The following is a 16,527-nucleotide window of genomic DNA, read 5'->3' on the forward strand; positions in this document are numbered from 1 at the left end:
ATTTCAATGTTGCTCCCTTTATGTGTTTGTAGGAGTTATGTCTGCACCCCAGTCCATCACTACCTGAGGTAAAAACCCAGTTGTCTGTGAACAAGGTGGATGACAGTGCCAGTTACATGCATACATGATCATAGTGTCATCATTGACATTCTGAAAGCAAGAATGCTTAAGTAAAACAGCTGCCCTGCATTCTCATCATACATACTATGTTGCAGGCTTTCTGTTCATCCAACAAGTCCAGTTCCATGTTTTCCATCCACCTCTTAACATGAGTGTAGTGCAATGTGTTGAGCACAAGGAATACACTTGCAGGATGATGGCATTTTAAAAACCTGGGATAAAGTTTGTCCTTAACTGTGTTGTGATCAGATTGGCTTCCTGACATTAATGACACTGAAATATATAATTTCCCATTATTATAATCTAAATGGTTCAGTGTAGGTCATACACTTTGAACAGTGTATGCTTCCAGCCATTTCAAAGCCGCGTATTAAACACAAATTGACAAAAAAATCATAGGATGTCAAAGCATGGTAATGTAGCCATGCTTGGCCAGTTGAGGCATATTCATGAATGAGCTGTCTCCACAGTATACTGTGATAAATTTAGCTTGTTGTTGAAAGCTCCATTGCACCTTCGTCATACAGTAAATTATTTTGCATGTAGGTACTCTGTCTGCCATGATGTAAACTAGAGTCAGTGTTGGGGAGTAACGGAATACATGTACCGGCATTACGTATTTAAAATACAAAATATGAGTAACTGTATGCCGTTACAGTTACTGTTTTAAATGGTGATATTCAGAATATAGTTACTATTCTGCCCTCACTAGGGTGTGAAGCTGGTTTCTAGCTTGGCAGAAGCTTGGCAGATAGCTAACAGGTCCACAATAAACATCCAGGAGTCAGCGGATAGGTTTTAGATGTTTACTGTAGAAGCACTGTAAAACTGGTACGGAAACAAAAATAAAATATTACATTTCTGCTGTAATTGCATTTTCTTTACAACATCAAACATCAAGCCATGAATTACAATGTATATAACACATAAACACGAGCATATCTAGACTTCACTGTTTATTAGGCCCACGCATTTAGCTATTAGCTTAATGCTAACATTACACAGGAAATCCCATAGACGGGCTAGCGTGTTAGCATCACGGCCGTTTTTCCTCACAAAAGAAAGTTTCTCACACAAAACTCTAAACTGCTACACAAAACTAACGCTGGAAAGCTTACAAAATAGATAGCAACTACTTACAGGCATGTGCTCTCTCAGGCTCAGCAAGAAAAAGCAAACGAACAGTGGAACAGACAACAGTTTGGCTAAAGGACTGTTTTTCCCTGGCAAGTCGGCTGGTACAAAAAACACACACCCAAATTATCATGCCTGCCTTAAAGGGGCAGCACACTCCCTGCCTGGTATAGAGTACTATACCACTATGTCCCTCTTAGTAACAACACAACTTCAGTGGTGGGTCTCGAATACACCCTGGGGGTGCTTCCTTGAACAACTCTACCCTCCACTTTCCAGACCCTGCTGTCTTGACCCGGAAAGGTATTTACCGCAAGTCCTGTGGGCCATTGATTTCGTTTAACCTCTTTTTCCTTTAGGAGCACAACATCTCCAACTTGCAGGCTGGCTTGTTCTGCTTGCCATTTCCTTCTCGGCTGGAGTGTCATCAGGTACTCTTGACGCCATCTTTTCCAGAAGGAATCCACAAGGCTTTGAACTTGCTTCCACTGACTTTGGTAGAGATCCTTGAGGTCAATGTCTTCCAAAGGAGCAGACACAGAGTCCACCTTTTGTGTTAAAAGCATAGCAGGGGTGAGTATGGTTGGGATGTCTGGATTGGAAGACACGGGGACTATTGGCCGGGCATTCATGATAGCTGCGACCTCTGCCATCAGCGTGGTGAGCACTTTGTGTGAAAGACTAGGGGAATGCATCTTGAGCAACATACTATCCAAAATGCGGCAAGTCATCCCTATCATTTTTTCTCAAACCAACTTGGGTGAAAGGAGGAGATTGGGTCAACCAATCAGTAGGTAAGTTGGACATTTTTTGTTTTCCCAGACTTCCTCTTGCTCGGGTGCCTTCAGTGAGTCTCTCCAAGACATCCACTGTGCCACTTTTTCAGCAGGTATTGGGGTGTCCCAATCGCAATGCTCAGTGCATAGCTCTCTGACTATAGCCTTGCCCTGGACTATAATAGGAGCTGCAAACCCCAACGGGTCGAATATGTTGTTAACTGTGGAAGAAATACCTCTACGGGTAAACGGCTTCTCCTCCTGGGAGACAAGAAAGATAAAGCTGTCGGTTTGAAGGTGCCAGTTGAGACCTAAGCTTCTCTGCATAGGCAACGGATCCACACCTAGCTCTAGGTCTTTCAGCTCTTTAGCACGTTCCTCAGGTGGAAACGCCTCCACTACTACGTCGTGGTTGGAGGCTATCTTATATAGCCGTATGTTGGAATCAGCCAACATCTCCTTGGTTTCCTTCAGGTCTCGGATGGCGTTGTCATTGGTGGGGAAGGAAGCAAGACCACTGTCCACGTAGAAGTTATTTAGAACAAACTGTTTTGCCTCTGCACTGTGGTCTTCCTGTCCTTGCAGAGCTGCTCTTCTCAAGCTGTATATGCCAACAGCGGGAGAGGGGCTGTTGCCGAATACGTGCACGGTCATCCTATACTCCGTGATGCGCTTGGTGGGGTCATTGTCCTCGAACCAGAGGAAATGTAAGAAGTCTCTGTGATCATGGCAGACTTTGAAGCAATAGAACATCTGTTCTATGTCTGCTGCCACTGCTACAGGTTCCTTGCGGAAGCGGATGAGGACTCCTAAAAGTGAATTATTCAAGTCAGGGCCACTCAGCAGGATGTCATTCAGTGAGACACCATCATGCTTAGTGCTGGAGTCGAGCACTGCCCGTACTTGACCTGGTTTGCACGGATGATAAACTCCGAAGATTGGCAAATACCAGCACTCTTGTTCACCAGTGGGTGGTGGTACTGGTTCAGCATGACCTGCCTCAAAGATCTTCTTTCATGTCTGGCTTCTTCTCCAGCATGTGCCGTAATGTCAAAAGACTCTTGACTGCTTGGGCTCGGTTGTTAGGGAGTTTGCGCCTTGGTTACCTGAAGGGTAGTGGTGCCACCCAACTATTCGAGTCGTCCATGAAGACCTCGTTGTCCATTATTTCCAGAAAGACTTTGTCTTCCACAGACATAGCAGGCTTGTTGTCGTGTGGCGTTTGCTGGAAGACCCCTTTACCAAGGCTGTCTTTCCCATCAAATAGGATTTCGGATGCGTTAGCTCCTGGAAACTGACGATGCTGCTCTGGAGTGTCAAGCTTCTCTTTGATAAGTAGACTGTTAGTGCAAGGGTCGAACAGAGATGTACGACCGTTACTCAGCACGTTGCACCGATAGACGTTTACAAACTCTTGTTTGTGGGCTTTTCCGAGACAAACCTCTCCCACAATCACCTATTCCAAGTCGAGATGCTGGGCGTAGGGGGCATCGTGGGGTCCATTGTATCACTCTTGTGTGCCTGTGGTACATCTCGACCGAGCAAGATCAGGATGCTTGCTGATGGATCTATAGCCGGGATTTTATCCACAACCCGCTTGAAATGTGGATAATGTCTGACGATCTCAGGTGTGGGGATTTCAGACTTATCATCAGGGAGCCTGTCACATTCGATTAAGGTGGGGAGTAGTCTTACCATCTAATGACTCCATGATGAAATTGTTGGCTCAGCGCCCTGTTGTTTCAATAACTCCTGAGCAGGTCTTCAAGGTGTATGCTGCCGTGCCCTCTGTAACTCCAAAGAGCTCAAAAACCTCTGTTCTTGCCAAGGACTTATTGCTCTGCTCGTCGAGAACAATGTACGCCTTAACAGCTTTCTCCCTCTGGCCAGCTGGATAAACTCTGACAAGACAGATTTTGGAGCACGACTTTGCTCTGACGGTAGTCCCACAAATGTCTGTGCATTTTGCTGTGACAGCTTGAGGTGCTTCTTCTCCTTGCTCCCCGCCTTGCTCTCTTGTGGTTACAGGAGTCTCTGATATCCAGGGGGCAGGCCCTGGGTGTAGCGCAGTAAGGTGGTTCTCACTCTTGCACTCTCTGCACTGAACATTTTTGTGGCAGTCTTTCGCTGGATGAGTGAATGAAGCGCAGCACTTAAAGCAAATATTGTTCTCTTTAAGATAAGCTTTCCTTTCATCCAAAGATTTACTCCTAAACCCACGACAGTTACTTTGTTGAAATAAATAGATTACAGGGCGTTTTTTTCCTGTTTCATATTTTAGGCCTCTCTATTTTTGGACCCAAGCAAAACACTCATTAAGAGACTGTGTGTCTCAATCATGTCACCTCTACTTGTGGCCCGCATAAATGACGTGAAGAAATATTTGTAAAAATTATTATTCAAAAAATTATTCAATATGAAGGCGATAGGCAGAGTGTTTGAGGCATAGCCCTAAAGAATGTGTAGCGTCATGGGCAGTGTAGTCCGTGCTGCAGGGAGAATGGACTGTCATACCCGTTATGTGTCTGTGAGCGAGGGAGGGAGAAAAAGGAGAGTCGAAAGTACAAGTTGTCACCGAACAGAAACGGGAGATGGAAGCATGTAAATATAATAAAAACTGCTGCAGCCAAAAAAGAGTGCCTGACAAGCCCAGTTTTAAGTAAGCAATTAAGACTCAACTGTACACCGTGTTCGTATTTTCTTCCAAAACAATAAGTTCCAGCTTTTCAGCGCCTCTCTCTATCTCTCGCTAGCAAAGTTGACCCAGACAACAAAGTAAAGCTAGTTTTCGGCTACGAGCCCGACATGAACCTGACGTATTAGCCAGAGGTCCCTTTACTACGGTTCAGAACCGCGGACCTGTTTTATATACGCGCAGAATAGTTTTATATTAACATTTAAAAATCTAGTTAGTATTGGTATGGCAAGTAACCTTCAGTAATAGTAAAAAATCACACAGCAATAGTACATTCATGTAGTTGTAAAAAAGCATGACAATATATTAAGCAATCCAAAGTATTCAGAATACTTTACTCTCATTGAGTAATGTAACGGAATACGTTATAAAATACATTTTGGTGCATGTATTCTGTAATCTGTAGTGTAATACATTTTAAAAGTAACCTTCCCAACACTGAATAGCGTATACAGCTAATTTTATGTGCTATGAATTATAAAATGCATACATACTGAATTTGTCACAATGGATACTCTACCTGTCCATTGGAATTGGTTTTGTCATTTGCTGAACTTACAGATTATTGTGACTATTGCATTGGTTTAAAAGTTGATGTTGATGATTCAGAATATATACACTATTTTAGGTTGTAAAATTAATGTTACAGTGGTTATAATTTGTCTTCTTTTTCCATTCTCTAGTAAGGAGCAGCAGAGGTCAGTGAAGACGATGTCGGTGTGGGAACAAAGGGCCAGCCAACTGAGAAAACAGAACCACGCAAGCTGTGAGGCGCTGTACAGTGAGCTAACTTCAGAAGAGCGACTGCACATAGCGTCAGCCCTACACATGCGGCCAGACATGAAGACTCACCTTGACCGGCCGTTGGTTGTTGAGCCCCACAGTGGCAGCAGCCAGCACCACCACAAGAAGACTTGCTTGTCAGAGGAGGCTGACACTGCCTCGGACCCACCTCCCCCTGTGCCTCACCAGCCCCGCCATCAGCACTACCACCGAGACAGAGAACGAAAACAGGAAACTAATGATAATGGGAGACATCACATCCATCACAGCCGCTCCAAAAACCATGACAGCAGCCGGGACAAACGGGGGAAGAGTGAGAGGTCCCACAGCCGGGAGGGAGGCAGGAAGCACCGCCATCAGTGTTCAGTGGATGACAGTGGAGGTTGGGGGAACGTAGGCGAGAGAGATCACCACCATCATCATTCACACCGGCAGTCCCGAGGTGGCAACGGGACAGTGAGTAGTGGAGGGAGGGGAGAGCGAAGATCTCGCCACAAAGATGGACATTTGTCTAACAGGAATGGAGATAGGAATTCCAGAGGAGGCAGTGGTGCCAGTGGAGAGAGAAGAAGGCATCGCATTCACGGATCCAGGGGACACTCCACAGAATCTAATGACAGAGAGAAGACCCATAGTCAGAGGTAAAAACTATGGTTACATATGGTAATACTGTTGTTCTGTTCACTATTTGATTTCAACTACACAGTGACACTGACAGTGACACTATAAAAAGGCTGGAGCTTGGAATTTGAGCCCAAGGAGGTTACCTATAAGTGTTCAACGATAAATTTATAATATTTCATATCTACAATGAAAATGAGGGTAATTAACTCTGCTCCAAAAATTGGCTACCCTCTGCTACCCCTGGAGGCCATCACCGGATCTTCTTGTATCAAAAAAAAAAAAAAAAACAGGACCATTTGTTTAACCCGCTGCCCTCTGGTCGGCACAGGTCCCACACCTCCAGACTCACAACCTGCTTCTTCCCTGGGCAATTCGGCCTGATAACAAACACTATCCGCTCACACTCTGCCCCTGACCACTCATCTCACTCTGCCCCTGACAACTCACCTCACCAATATGAGCCATGGTTTGAGTAACCCTCATCACTCGAGCCACCCACACACAGACTCTAGTTAGACCAAGTTCTTTGCACTACTTCCAAGCACTTTGTTTTCCAATGTACGTCTCTCTTGTTTGAAATATATTCTACTAGTTTGTATATATTCCCTTTAATTTTATATATTTCTCCTGTTTATTATTAATTCCTGCTGTCTTACTATTTATATTTTATTGGCACAGTTGGCATGGAGCACACATAATTTAAAATAATTCAATAAAGAGGTGTTCTATTCTATTGTGGGAAAAAATAATAAAAAGGCAGACACCCCCTTTTCTCAGTAATAAAGGTGAATTACATGGACACATTATGCCTAGTTATAGGCATAATGTGTGAACCAGAGTTTCCTTGAGTCTCAACCAGAACAAGGAACAATTCCTGCAGAAGTCACAACATTACACAGTACACAGTAGAGGAACTAAGATTATATCTCTTCTTTTGGCACAGGTTTGGCGATTCAGAGGGTGAGTCCTTGGCTATCACCCCCCAGCAAGGCTCTGGGGGCACTAGCTGGCCTCCTGACCATATAGAAGACTCAGATAACCAGAGGAATGTCAGACGAACTAGGCAAACCTCCATCCAGATTCCTCCTGTGACTATCACCTCCCCACCTGGAGAGACCACCCTAATACAAAGTCAGTACCTAACCTATTAACATATACAGTGGCTTGCAAAACTATTCGGCCCCCTTAAACTTTTCTATATTTTGTCACATTACAGCCACAAACATGAATCAGTTTTATTGGAATTCCACGTGAAAGACCAATACAAAGTGGTGTACACGTGAGAAGTGGAACGAAAATCATACATGATTCCAAACATTTTTTACAAATAAATAACTGAAAAGTGAGGTGTGCGTAATTATTCAGCCCCCTGAGTCTTTACTTTGTGGAACCACCTTTTGCTGCAATTACAGCTAGGGATGGGTATCGTTTAGGTTTTATCCGATACCGGTGCCAAATCGGTACTTTTGAAACGGTGCCGGTGCTCAAACGGTGCTCAAACCGGTGCTTAAAGAATGGAGAACACAAAATTGGTCCAAAAACCTCTCATGTTCAGCTGTTTTTTGTAAAAATATAACAATGTTAGCCTTTTCTGCAGCTATGGGGCATATATGGTATCACTCTTGGCTGGAAGCAGTGCTTAAACAATGGAAAAAACACAAACTTTGTCCTAAACCTCTCATGTTTAACTGTTTTCCACTTTTTCTTTGGTCATTTTAGCCTTTTTAGCCAGGGTGAAGGGAGTATCTGCCATCAAACAAGAAGACAGCCGCATGTAGCTATGATGATGTTTGCTAGTTCACCTTACATGCATTAATGTAATAACGTGGTTAGCCTACTCAACGTAAATTAGCTACTCACGCAGAGAAGAACGGCTGCTGCCACCATCATCCGTCATCATTTCTGCTACACTGGCAGGGCTAGGGGCCAGGACTCTCCTCTTCGTGTTTTTGGGGGATGTTGCATAACAGGCAACCCGCCCGCAGTAGATGCGCTCGGTGCGAGGTCTCGCAGCAAGCTATCAAATACGGCGCATTTCTGGGCTTTTAAAAAAAACGCTATGCGTTGCCAGGTGTTTCATCGGATTTGAGGTGTTACCTCCTTTGACAGTATCCCAGTATCAGCTTAAAGCACTTGTTGCAGGCTGCTGAGTTTGCATATTTTGCTATGAAGTACAGCCAGACTTTTGACCGCTTCGCCTTGGACATTTTTAATCTGTAGCTCTGCTCTAACAGAACGTACGTACCTGGCCCCGCCTACTATCCTCGGAAACGTAAAATGATTGGCTAGAATCTAAAGTGTATCACAGCTCAGGGAAAAAAAGCACCGAAATAAAGCACCGAAATGTGCGCTGCTTTTCGGTCTGGTTACTACCGTTTATGTCAGAACCGGTGCCATCATGGCATCGGACACCTCCGCCCCAGTCTCAAGTCTGTTGCAGACTCCAAGAGGTTTTCTTCCAAGATTGCCCTGTATTTGGCTCCATCCATCTTCCCATCAACTCTGACCAGCTTCCCTGTCCCTGCTGAAGAGACGCACCCCCAGAGCATGATGCTGCCACCACCATATTTGACAGTGGGGATGGTGTGTTCAGAGTGATGTGCAATGTTAGTTTTCCACCACACATAACGTTTTGCATTGTGGCCAAAACGTTCCATTTTGGTCTCATCTGACCAGAGCATCTTCTTCCACATGTTTGCTGTGTCCCCCACATGGCTTGTGGCAAACTGCAAACAGGACTTCTTATGGTTTTCTGTTAACAACGGCTTTCTTCTTGCCCCTCTTCCATAAAGGCCAACTTTGTGCAGTGCATGACTAATAGTTGTCCTATGGACAGATTCCCCCATCTGAGCTGCAGCTCGTCCAGAGTCACCATGGGCCTCTTAGCTGCATTTTTGATCAGTGCTCTCCTTGTTCGTCCTGTGAGTTTAGGTGGACGGCCTTGTCTTGGTAGGCTTACAGTTGTGCCATACTCCTTCCATTTCTGAATGATCGCTTGAAAAGTGCTCCATGGGATGTTCAAGGCTTAGGAAATCTTTTTGTAGCCTAAGCCTGCTTTCAATTTCTCAATAATTTTATCCCTGACCTGTCTGGTGTGTTCTTTGGACTTCATGGTGTTGTTGCTCCCAATATTCTCTTAGACAACCTCTGAGGCTGTCACAGAGCAGCTGTCTATGGGCAACTGACTGCACTCAGACCAAAGGGGGCTGAATAATTACAAACACCTCACTTTTCAGTTATTTACTTGTAAAAAATGTTTGGAATCATGTATGATTTTCGTTCCACTTCTCATGTGTACACAGCTTTGTATTGGTCTTTCACGTGGAATTCCAATAAAATTGATTCATGTTTGTGGCTGTAATGTGACAAAATGTGGAAAAGTTCAAGGGGGCCGAATACTTTTGCAAGCCACTGTATATGATTAAGTTTAGTTCAGTTGTTACCAATGCTAATTTTGTATGGTTCTTTGTGGGCTTTTAAATCTGATTTTAAAAATACCACAACATCCCCAGGAAACTAAACAAAAGTCCCTGTCAGATGTAGCTCTTCCAGGGGTTGTGTCTTTGAAATTAATATTAGCTCTGGCTCTTTATGGCTTGAAGCTCTCTTGGAAGTAGTTTTGTTGCACAGGAGGAGCCCACAATGAAATGGTTTAGTTTTCACAGTTGAAGGATATTAGCTACATATTCTTTCTTAACTCTTGTCACTGATTTTGAGTGTTAAAGAGACAAGAAATAAGCCAGAAAATGAAATGAAAAGAAATCTGAAATGTGAACAAATAAATTAACGTGGGTATTTAGCTGATTTCTTTTTGTTTTAGTGAAGAACTCTAAAATAGTGTGATACGCAGTACACTTGGTATCATACACGAGAAAAAGAAACTCAACTTTAAATTCAGTTTGCTTTTATTTATATAGAGCCAAATCACAACAAGTGTTACCTCAAGGAGTTTTATATTGTAGGGGGATAGATCCTACAATAACATACAGAAGCTCAGGGACATCTCAAGCCCTCCAAGGTATAGAGGCCTATCTTCCCCCACCACTCCCCCTGCCAGTGACAGACGCATTGGTGGTTCTTTGTGTCCGGGGATGGACGTCCAGGCACGCACCGGCTCACTCCTGGTGGCTGCTTGTTGGGGCCTGGAGCCTGGGGCTCGCTCAGGCCCCTTCGGGGGTGGGGTACCCTCAGCCTCTAGGCCTGGGGTTCGGCCACGCTGGCACAGCTGGCTGCCGTCGGAGCTCACGAGCCCGTCACTGCAACCCCCCCTGGCTTCTGCTCCGTGGCTGCTGAGTGACTCCTCATCTGGGGCTCTCCTCAGCTCTTTCCAGGAGAGTGGCATGGTTGCCCCTACATTGATCTTCCTCGGTCTCTTGTGCTCTGAGGGCCTCTGGATGTCTGGAGCCTGGATCTCCTCCATACCTGCTTCATGCCCTGGAGGATGGGGCTATGGCCCCCCACACCCTCTAGCAGATCATTACATGAAGGAACCTTTTAAATACAAGCGCGCTCATGCTCACAGGTGTACACACGGGTGCTCACAGACACAAACTACACCCTTTTTGGCCTCTACCTCAAAGCACACTGTGCGCTGTCAATCCTATGTGCTGCAATAATATTCAATATTTAGTATTTACTGTTATATTCACATAGATCATCGCGATGATGTTGTTTATTATATTGCTCTCTTTTTTTGCTTGTTTTCTCTTTTCTTTCTCAACAGGTGATCCAGGTGATGTATTTTTTAGTGCTGTCAATAGATTTAAAAAAATTAACTAACTAATCTCACAATTTTCTGTCATTAATTGCGATTAATCACAATTACTTGATTAATAGCCAGGCTCCAATTACATTTTTTTATTCTTTATATTTTAAGATTGTAACAGACATTTATGCAACACAATGAAGTAAATGCTGAATAAACACAAAGAATGTATGCTGAAATTCAAAGAGAATTTTAATAGTTTTCATCAATCTTTAACACAGTGAAAACTTACAAAAAACCTTTAAGGCCATCAACAGTGACCGAACCCAGGCCTACAGGTTAAAGTGAATATTATAACAATAAAGGGTCCACAAAACTCAGTATTTAAAACACAAAAAGACACGGCTGAAAACCCAGAATGTTGAACATTTTTCACTTCAAAGGAGCGATCTGGCTTAGTCCTTCTTTGCACTCAGCCAGTTACTGAGGCAGACTATTCTGTTTACATTGTCTGATGACAAAGAAGCACGCTTCTTTTGAATGATGTGACCTGAGAGTGAGAATAATCTCTCACAAGGCACTGTAGTTGCAGGGGTTGACAGGTACTTGCGTGCAATAGGTGCCAGCCTGGCATGTGCTCCTTCTCTCTTTAACCACCACTGTAGTGGACACTCTCCTATGTCAATTTTGGGCTCTGCTTTGTACAGATTCAGACAGCAGTCTATAGCATCATCCTCTTCCTCTGTATCTGAATTAGGAGAACCCAGCAAGCAGATGGACATCTTGCTCTTCTTTGGTGAGAGTTCCTCTGTTGTCTGAGCAGATGGTTGGTGTGCATCCGTCTCTGACATCAGAAGGTCATGTACTGATGCCCACACCTCTCTTCTTTCATCTTTGGAAAGGCATTTAAGGTCTTTAAACCTGGGATCAAGGGCAGTAGCGATCTTCAGCCATGTGAGATTGCTGCTGTCCCTCCGCTGAGCTAGGTCTGTGGTAAAAACCTTCTTAAACCTCAAAACGTAGACATATATATATATATATATATATATATATATATATATATATATATATATATATATATATATATATATATATATATATCGGAGATCTCTGTCCAGAAGAGCGCAGTCCTGGGAACAGCTAAGATACTGCGCAGGACCCTCAAGCTCCCAGGCCTCTGGTAGAGGACCCGAGCTTGAAGGATAAACCGCCCGCAGGGGCGTGCTGGGTGTTTATGTATGTATATATATATATATATATATATATATATATATATATATATATATATATATATATATATTACCTTCACCCTCCACATCCTCTCGAGCTCTTCTCTGAGCCCTTGGTATTTCTCCAGCTTCTCGTGTTCCTTCTTCCTGATATTGCTGTCATTCGGAACCGCTACATCGATCACTACGGCCATCTTCTTCTGTTTGTCTACCACCACTATGTCCGGTTGGTTAGCCACCACCATTTTGTCCGTCTGTATCTGGAAGTCCCACAGGATCTTAGCTCGGTCATTCTCCACCACCCTTGGGGGCATCTCCCATTTTGACCTCGGGACTTCCAGGTTATACTCGGCACAGATGTTCCTGTACACTATGCCGGCCACTTGGTTATGGCGTTCCATGTATGCCTTGCCTGCTAGCATCTTGCACCCTGCTGTTATGTGCTGGATTGTCTCTGGGGCATCTTTACACAGCCTGCACCTGGGGTCTTGCCTGGTGTGATAGACCCCAGCCTCTATGGATCTTGTGCTCAGAGCTTGTTCTTGTGCTGCCATGATTAGTGCCTCTGTGCTGTCTTTCAGTCCAGCTTTGTCCAGCCACTGGTAGGATTTCTGGATATCAGCCACCTCCTCTATCTGCCGGTGGTACATACCGTGCAGGGGCCTGTCCTTCCATGATGGTTCCTCGTCTCCCTCCTCTTTCTTGGGTTTCTGCTGCCTGAGGTATTCACTGAGCACTCGGTCAGTTGGGGCCATCTTCCTAATGTATTCTTGGATGCTCCGTTCCGTAGTCGGTATCCGTAGCCAGTCTTGTTAATGATCTCACTGAGGGGGTTCAGGCCTATGCAGATCTTGTACAATTCTAGGCATTCCAGTATCCAGCTTTGGGGCATTGAGTCATAGGCCTTCTTGTAATCAATCCAGGCAGTGCACAGGTTGGTCAGTCTGGTCTTGCAGTCTCGGCTGATTGTTCTGTCTACCAGTAGCTGGTGTTTTGCGCCTCTGGTATTCTTGCCAATTCCTTTCTGTGTCCCGCTCATGTATTGACCCATGTGCCTGTTCATCTTAGCCGATATGATGCCTGACAGGAGCTTCCATGTAGTACTGAGGCAGGTTATTGGTCGGTAGTTGGAGGGGACCGGTCCCTTCTTGGGGTCCTTGGGGATCAGGACCGTCCGGCCTTCAGTTAGCCATTCCGGGTGTCTCTCGTTAACTAGCAGCTGGTTCATTTGTGCTGCCAGACGCTCGTGGAGTGCAGTCAGCTTCTTCAGCCAGTAGGCGTGAACCATGTCGGGCCCTGGTGCTGTCCAACTCTTCATACTGGAGACCCTTTCTTGGATATCTGCCACTGTGATGGTTACTGGACCCTGTTCAGGGAGGTCGCTGTGGTCTGCCCTCAGATCCTCTAGCCACTGAGCATTGCCGTTATGGGTTGCATCCTTCTCCCATATGCTCTTCCAGTATTGCTCCGTCTCCAGCCTTGGTGGTGCTGTTCTCTTATTGTTCCCTTGCCACTGAGAATAAACCAGCTGTTCTCCACAGAACCAGCAAAGGTGTACACCTTTGCTGGTTCTGTGGAGAACAGCTGGTTTATTCTCCTGCCTTCTATCTCTCTGGTGTACCTCCTCAAGCGGCTGGCCAAGGCTGTGAGTCTTTGCTTGGCAGTTTCCAAGGCCTCAGGTATGGACAGCTTGCTGTATTTCTTAGGCACCTTATTTGTCGCACCTTTCTGCAACTCCGTTAGTTGGCTAACCTCCCTCCGTGCTACTTTGATCTTGCCCTCTAGCCTCCTTCTCCATGGAGGGTACTGCCCCTTGTCGCTGTTCAACTTGTAGCCAAGCATCTCACTGATCACTGTTGCCGTATTGTAGATCAGCTTGTTAGTGTCGGTAATCGTGGTTGTAGGTATTGCCCGTAGTGCTGCATTAACATCATCTAGCAGACCTTCTGAGGGAACTTCACGTAATCTTGGTAACCGGCTACGCGGGATCCAGGTTTCAAGCTTGGCCATGATCCTATTTTTCAGGTCAGTTCCTCTCGCACTCAACGATCCTTCTCCTATCGCACTTGGGGCTATGTACCCAATCTCGGGTGGGGGTGATGATATCTCCCCCCTGACCTGGCGTCCTGACTCCTCCTTGCCGTAGCATTTGTGTTGTACCTCGTCAATCTCTAGCTGTGAGAGCAGTCCCTTCTTTCGAATGTTGGAACACTGAGCTACTAGTTGTTTCGCCGTCATTGTGGATGTTGGGTATCGAAGAATCCATAGGTCCCTCATCCTATTCATGTAGCCCCTTCCGCCGGGGTTACTTGCATAGTAGCATTCCAACAACGCCCTGTTTTCGTCTCTTGTAGTGATGGGTCGTTCGCGAACGAAATGGCTCTTAGAGCCGGCTCTTTGACGTGAACGACGCGAGCCGGCTCCTTATCGCGAGCCGTCACATGGGTTTGTTTTTTTTTTTTTTTCTCTCAGCCTCTCTCTCGCACTTTTTTTCCGCTTCACTCTGCACGCGAGCCTTGTGCTTTACGCTGGGCAGAGGGGGGAGGGGCGGTAGTTACACTCAGTAGCACAGGAACAGAGCCAGAGAGAGAGTAAGGCTACGTTCACACTGCAGGTCTTAATGCTCAATTCCGATTTTTTGATCAAATCCGAATTTTTTGTCTGCTCGTTCACACTACAAATAAAATGCGACAGCAAACGAGCTCTAGTGTGAACGCTCAAAGCGGCCCGCATGTGCAAAAGAAGATGTCACACAACGCGCTCTGTTTAGACCCAGAGCAAACAATATTGTTTGACTGATGGCCCTTAATATAAAGACTTCGGACTTCACGTTTCCCAATTTTTGCTTTAAGTTATTTTGTTATTTACATAATAATGTAAATAACCTAATAATTATCCTTATTGCTGTTTTAGAGAGGAGCGGTGCTTCAAAGGATAGTTGCAGATTTCTGTCAGAATCTGCAGATTATACAGTACAAATAAAATGTTCACGTTTCTCCAACGCTGTCTTCCCAGCAGTTTCACCGGGTGGCCAGGAAGCATTCGCGATGTCTTATCGGCCGCTTCTCCGGTGCTGATAATTGGCGTCTGTCTTGTGTCAGTGACGTAAAAGACGGATTTAATGCGACTTGACCGTTCACACAGCAGTCGCTTTCTGAAACATCGGATATGTATCGGATTCAGGACCACATACGAAAGTGACCCAGATCGGATTTGAAAATATCGGATTTGTGCCGTTCACACTGTCATACCATGATCGGATATGGGTCGCATAGGGTCAAAAAAATCGGATTTGATGCGCTTTTGCCTGCAGTGTGAACGTAGCCAAAGAGAGGCAGGGACAACAACATTAGAAAGGTATAGTAATCATCCACAACTATTTTCGGTTGCAGATGATAAAGGATTGAGAAAGTTTATTCATGCAGGTCCATATGACAGAGAATATGCATGTTCTTTTAGTTTTCATATTATAATTTATATTTAATTGTGTTGTGGTTTACTGTGTTTTGTGTTCTTTTCACTTTAAATTTGTGAAAGGAAAAAGCTGAAAATTTAAATAGTTAAAACTTGAAATGTGAATAGTTGATTTTTGTATTATATGATTTATTTATTACATTTTATGTGGAGTGAATAAATAAAAGTATATTTACGGTGGCCCCTAGAGACAAAGCACATACAAACTTCAAATCACGTACGAACTCTGAAGCATGTACAAACTCCAAAACACGTAAAAACACGTACAAACTCCGAAGCACGTAAAAACTCAGAAGCATATAAAAACTCAGAAGCACATAAAAACTCAAAACACGTACAAAAGACAACAGAAGTGCTCCAGGATGCTGGGCGCAGTGTTGAGCCTTTGTTATCTTGTGGCTACACAAGCCAGCAAGTACCAACGACCGGATTTGGTGTGTGGTAATAACAGGTAAATGAACTTTTTTTAAAATTATTTGAATATATATATGAGTGCCTGTGTATAAATACACAAACAATACACACATGCTTTCAATTGTGTAATTTAAGTGATCTAGTAGCTCTGCTTTGGAAGTTCAGTTCATGCTAGAAATGTGTTTTGGAGTTTGTACGTGTTTTGTCTCTAGGGGCCACCGCATATATTTATATATAAACATATATAAATAAAACCACTTTTTACGTTAGTAATTCCTTTTGTGCATAATTTTATATTATTGTTAATAATAAATTAATTAAAGCAACAAAACAACCTGAAGAGCCGGTTCGGAGCCGAAAGAGCCGGCTCTTTTTAGTGAGCCGAACCAAAAGAGCCGGATCTCTAAAAAGAGCCGGAAATCCCATCACTAGTCTCTTGCCCACCGACATATATATATATATGTATATATATATATATATATATATATGTGTGTATATATATATATATATATGTATATATATATATATATATATGTATATATGTATATATATATGTATATATGTATATATATA

At 44.1% G+C, this 16,527-nt stretch overlaps 1 protein-coding gene across 16 annotated transcripts in view; it reads left to right on the top strand.

The window, feature by feature from the left end:
• Positions 1–16,527, top strand: part of LOC113033089 (voltage-dependent N-type calcium channel subunit alpha-1B-like) — a 321,621-nt gene that overhangs the window by 149,468 nt on the left and 155,626 nt on the right. For 13 of the 16 annotated variants that reach the window (XM_026186433.1, XM_026186426.1, XM_026186427.1 and 10 more), the window contains 3 exons: positions 33–68; positions 5,409–6,149; positions 7,076–7,263. In XM_026186433.1, the coding sequence (XP_026042218.1) occupies positions 33–68; positions 5,409–6,149; positions 7,076–7,263 (965 nt within the window). The remainder of the gene's footprint in view (positions 1–32; positions 69–5,408; positions 6,150–7,075; positions 7,264–16,527) is intronic. The other 3 variants (XM_026186421.1, XM_026186423.1, XM_026186434.1) reach the window with 1 other exon arrangement.

This window comes from Astatotilapia calliptera, chromosome 12 (assembly GCF_900246225.1).
Source record: "Astatotilapia calliptera chromosome 12, fAstCal1.2, whole genome shotgun sequence".
Lineage (NCBI taxonomy): Eukaryota > Metazoa > Chordata > Actinopteri > Cichliformes > Cichlidae > Astatotilapia > Astatotilapia calliptera.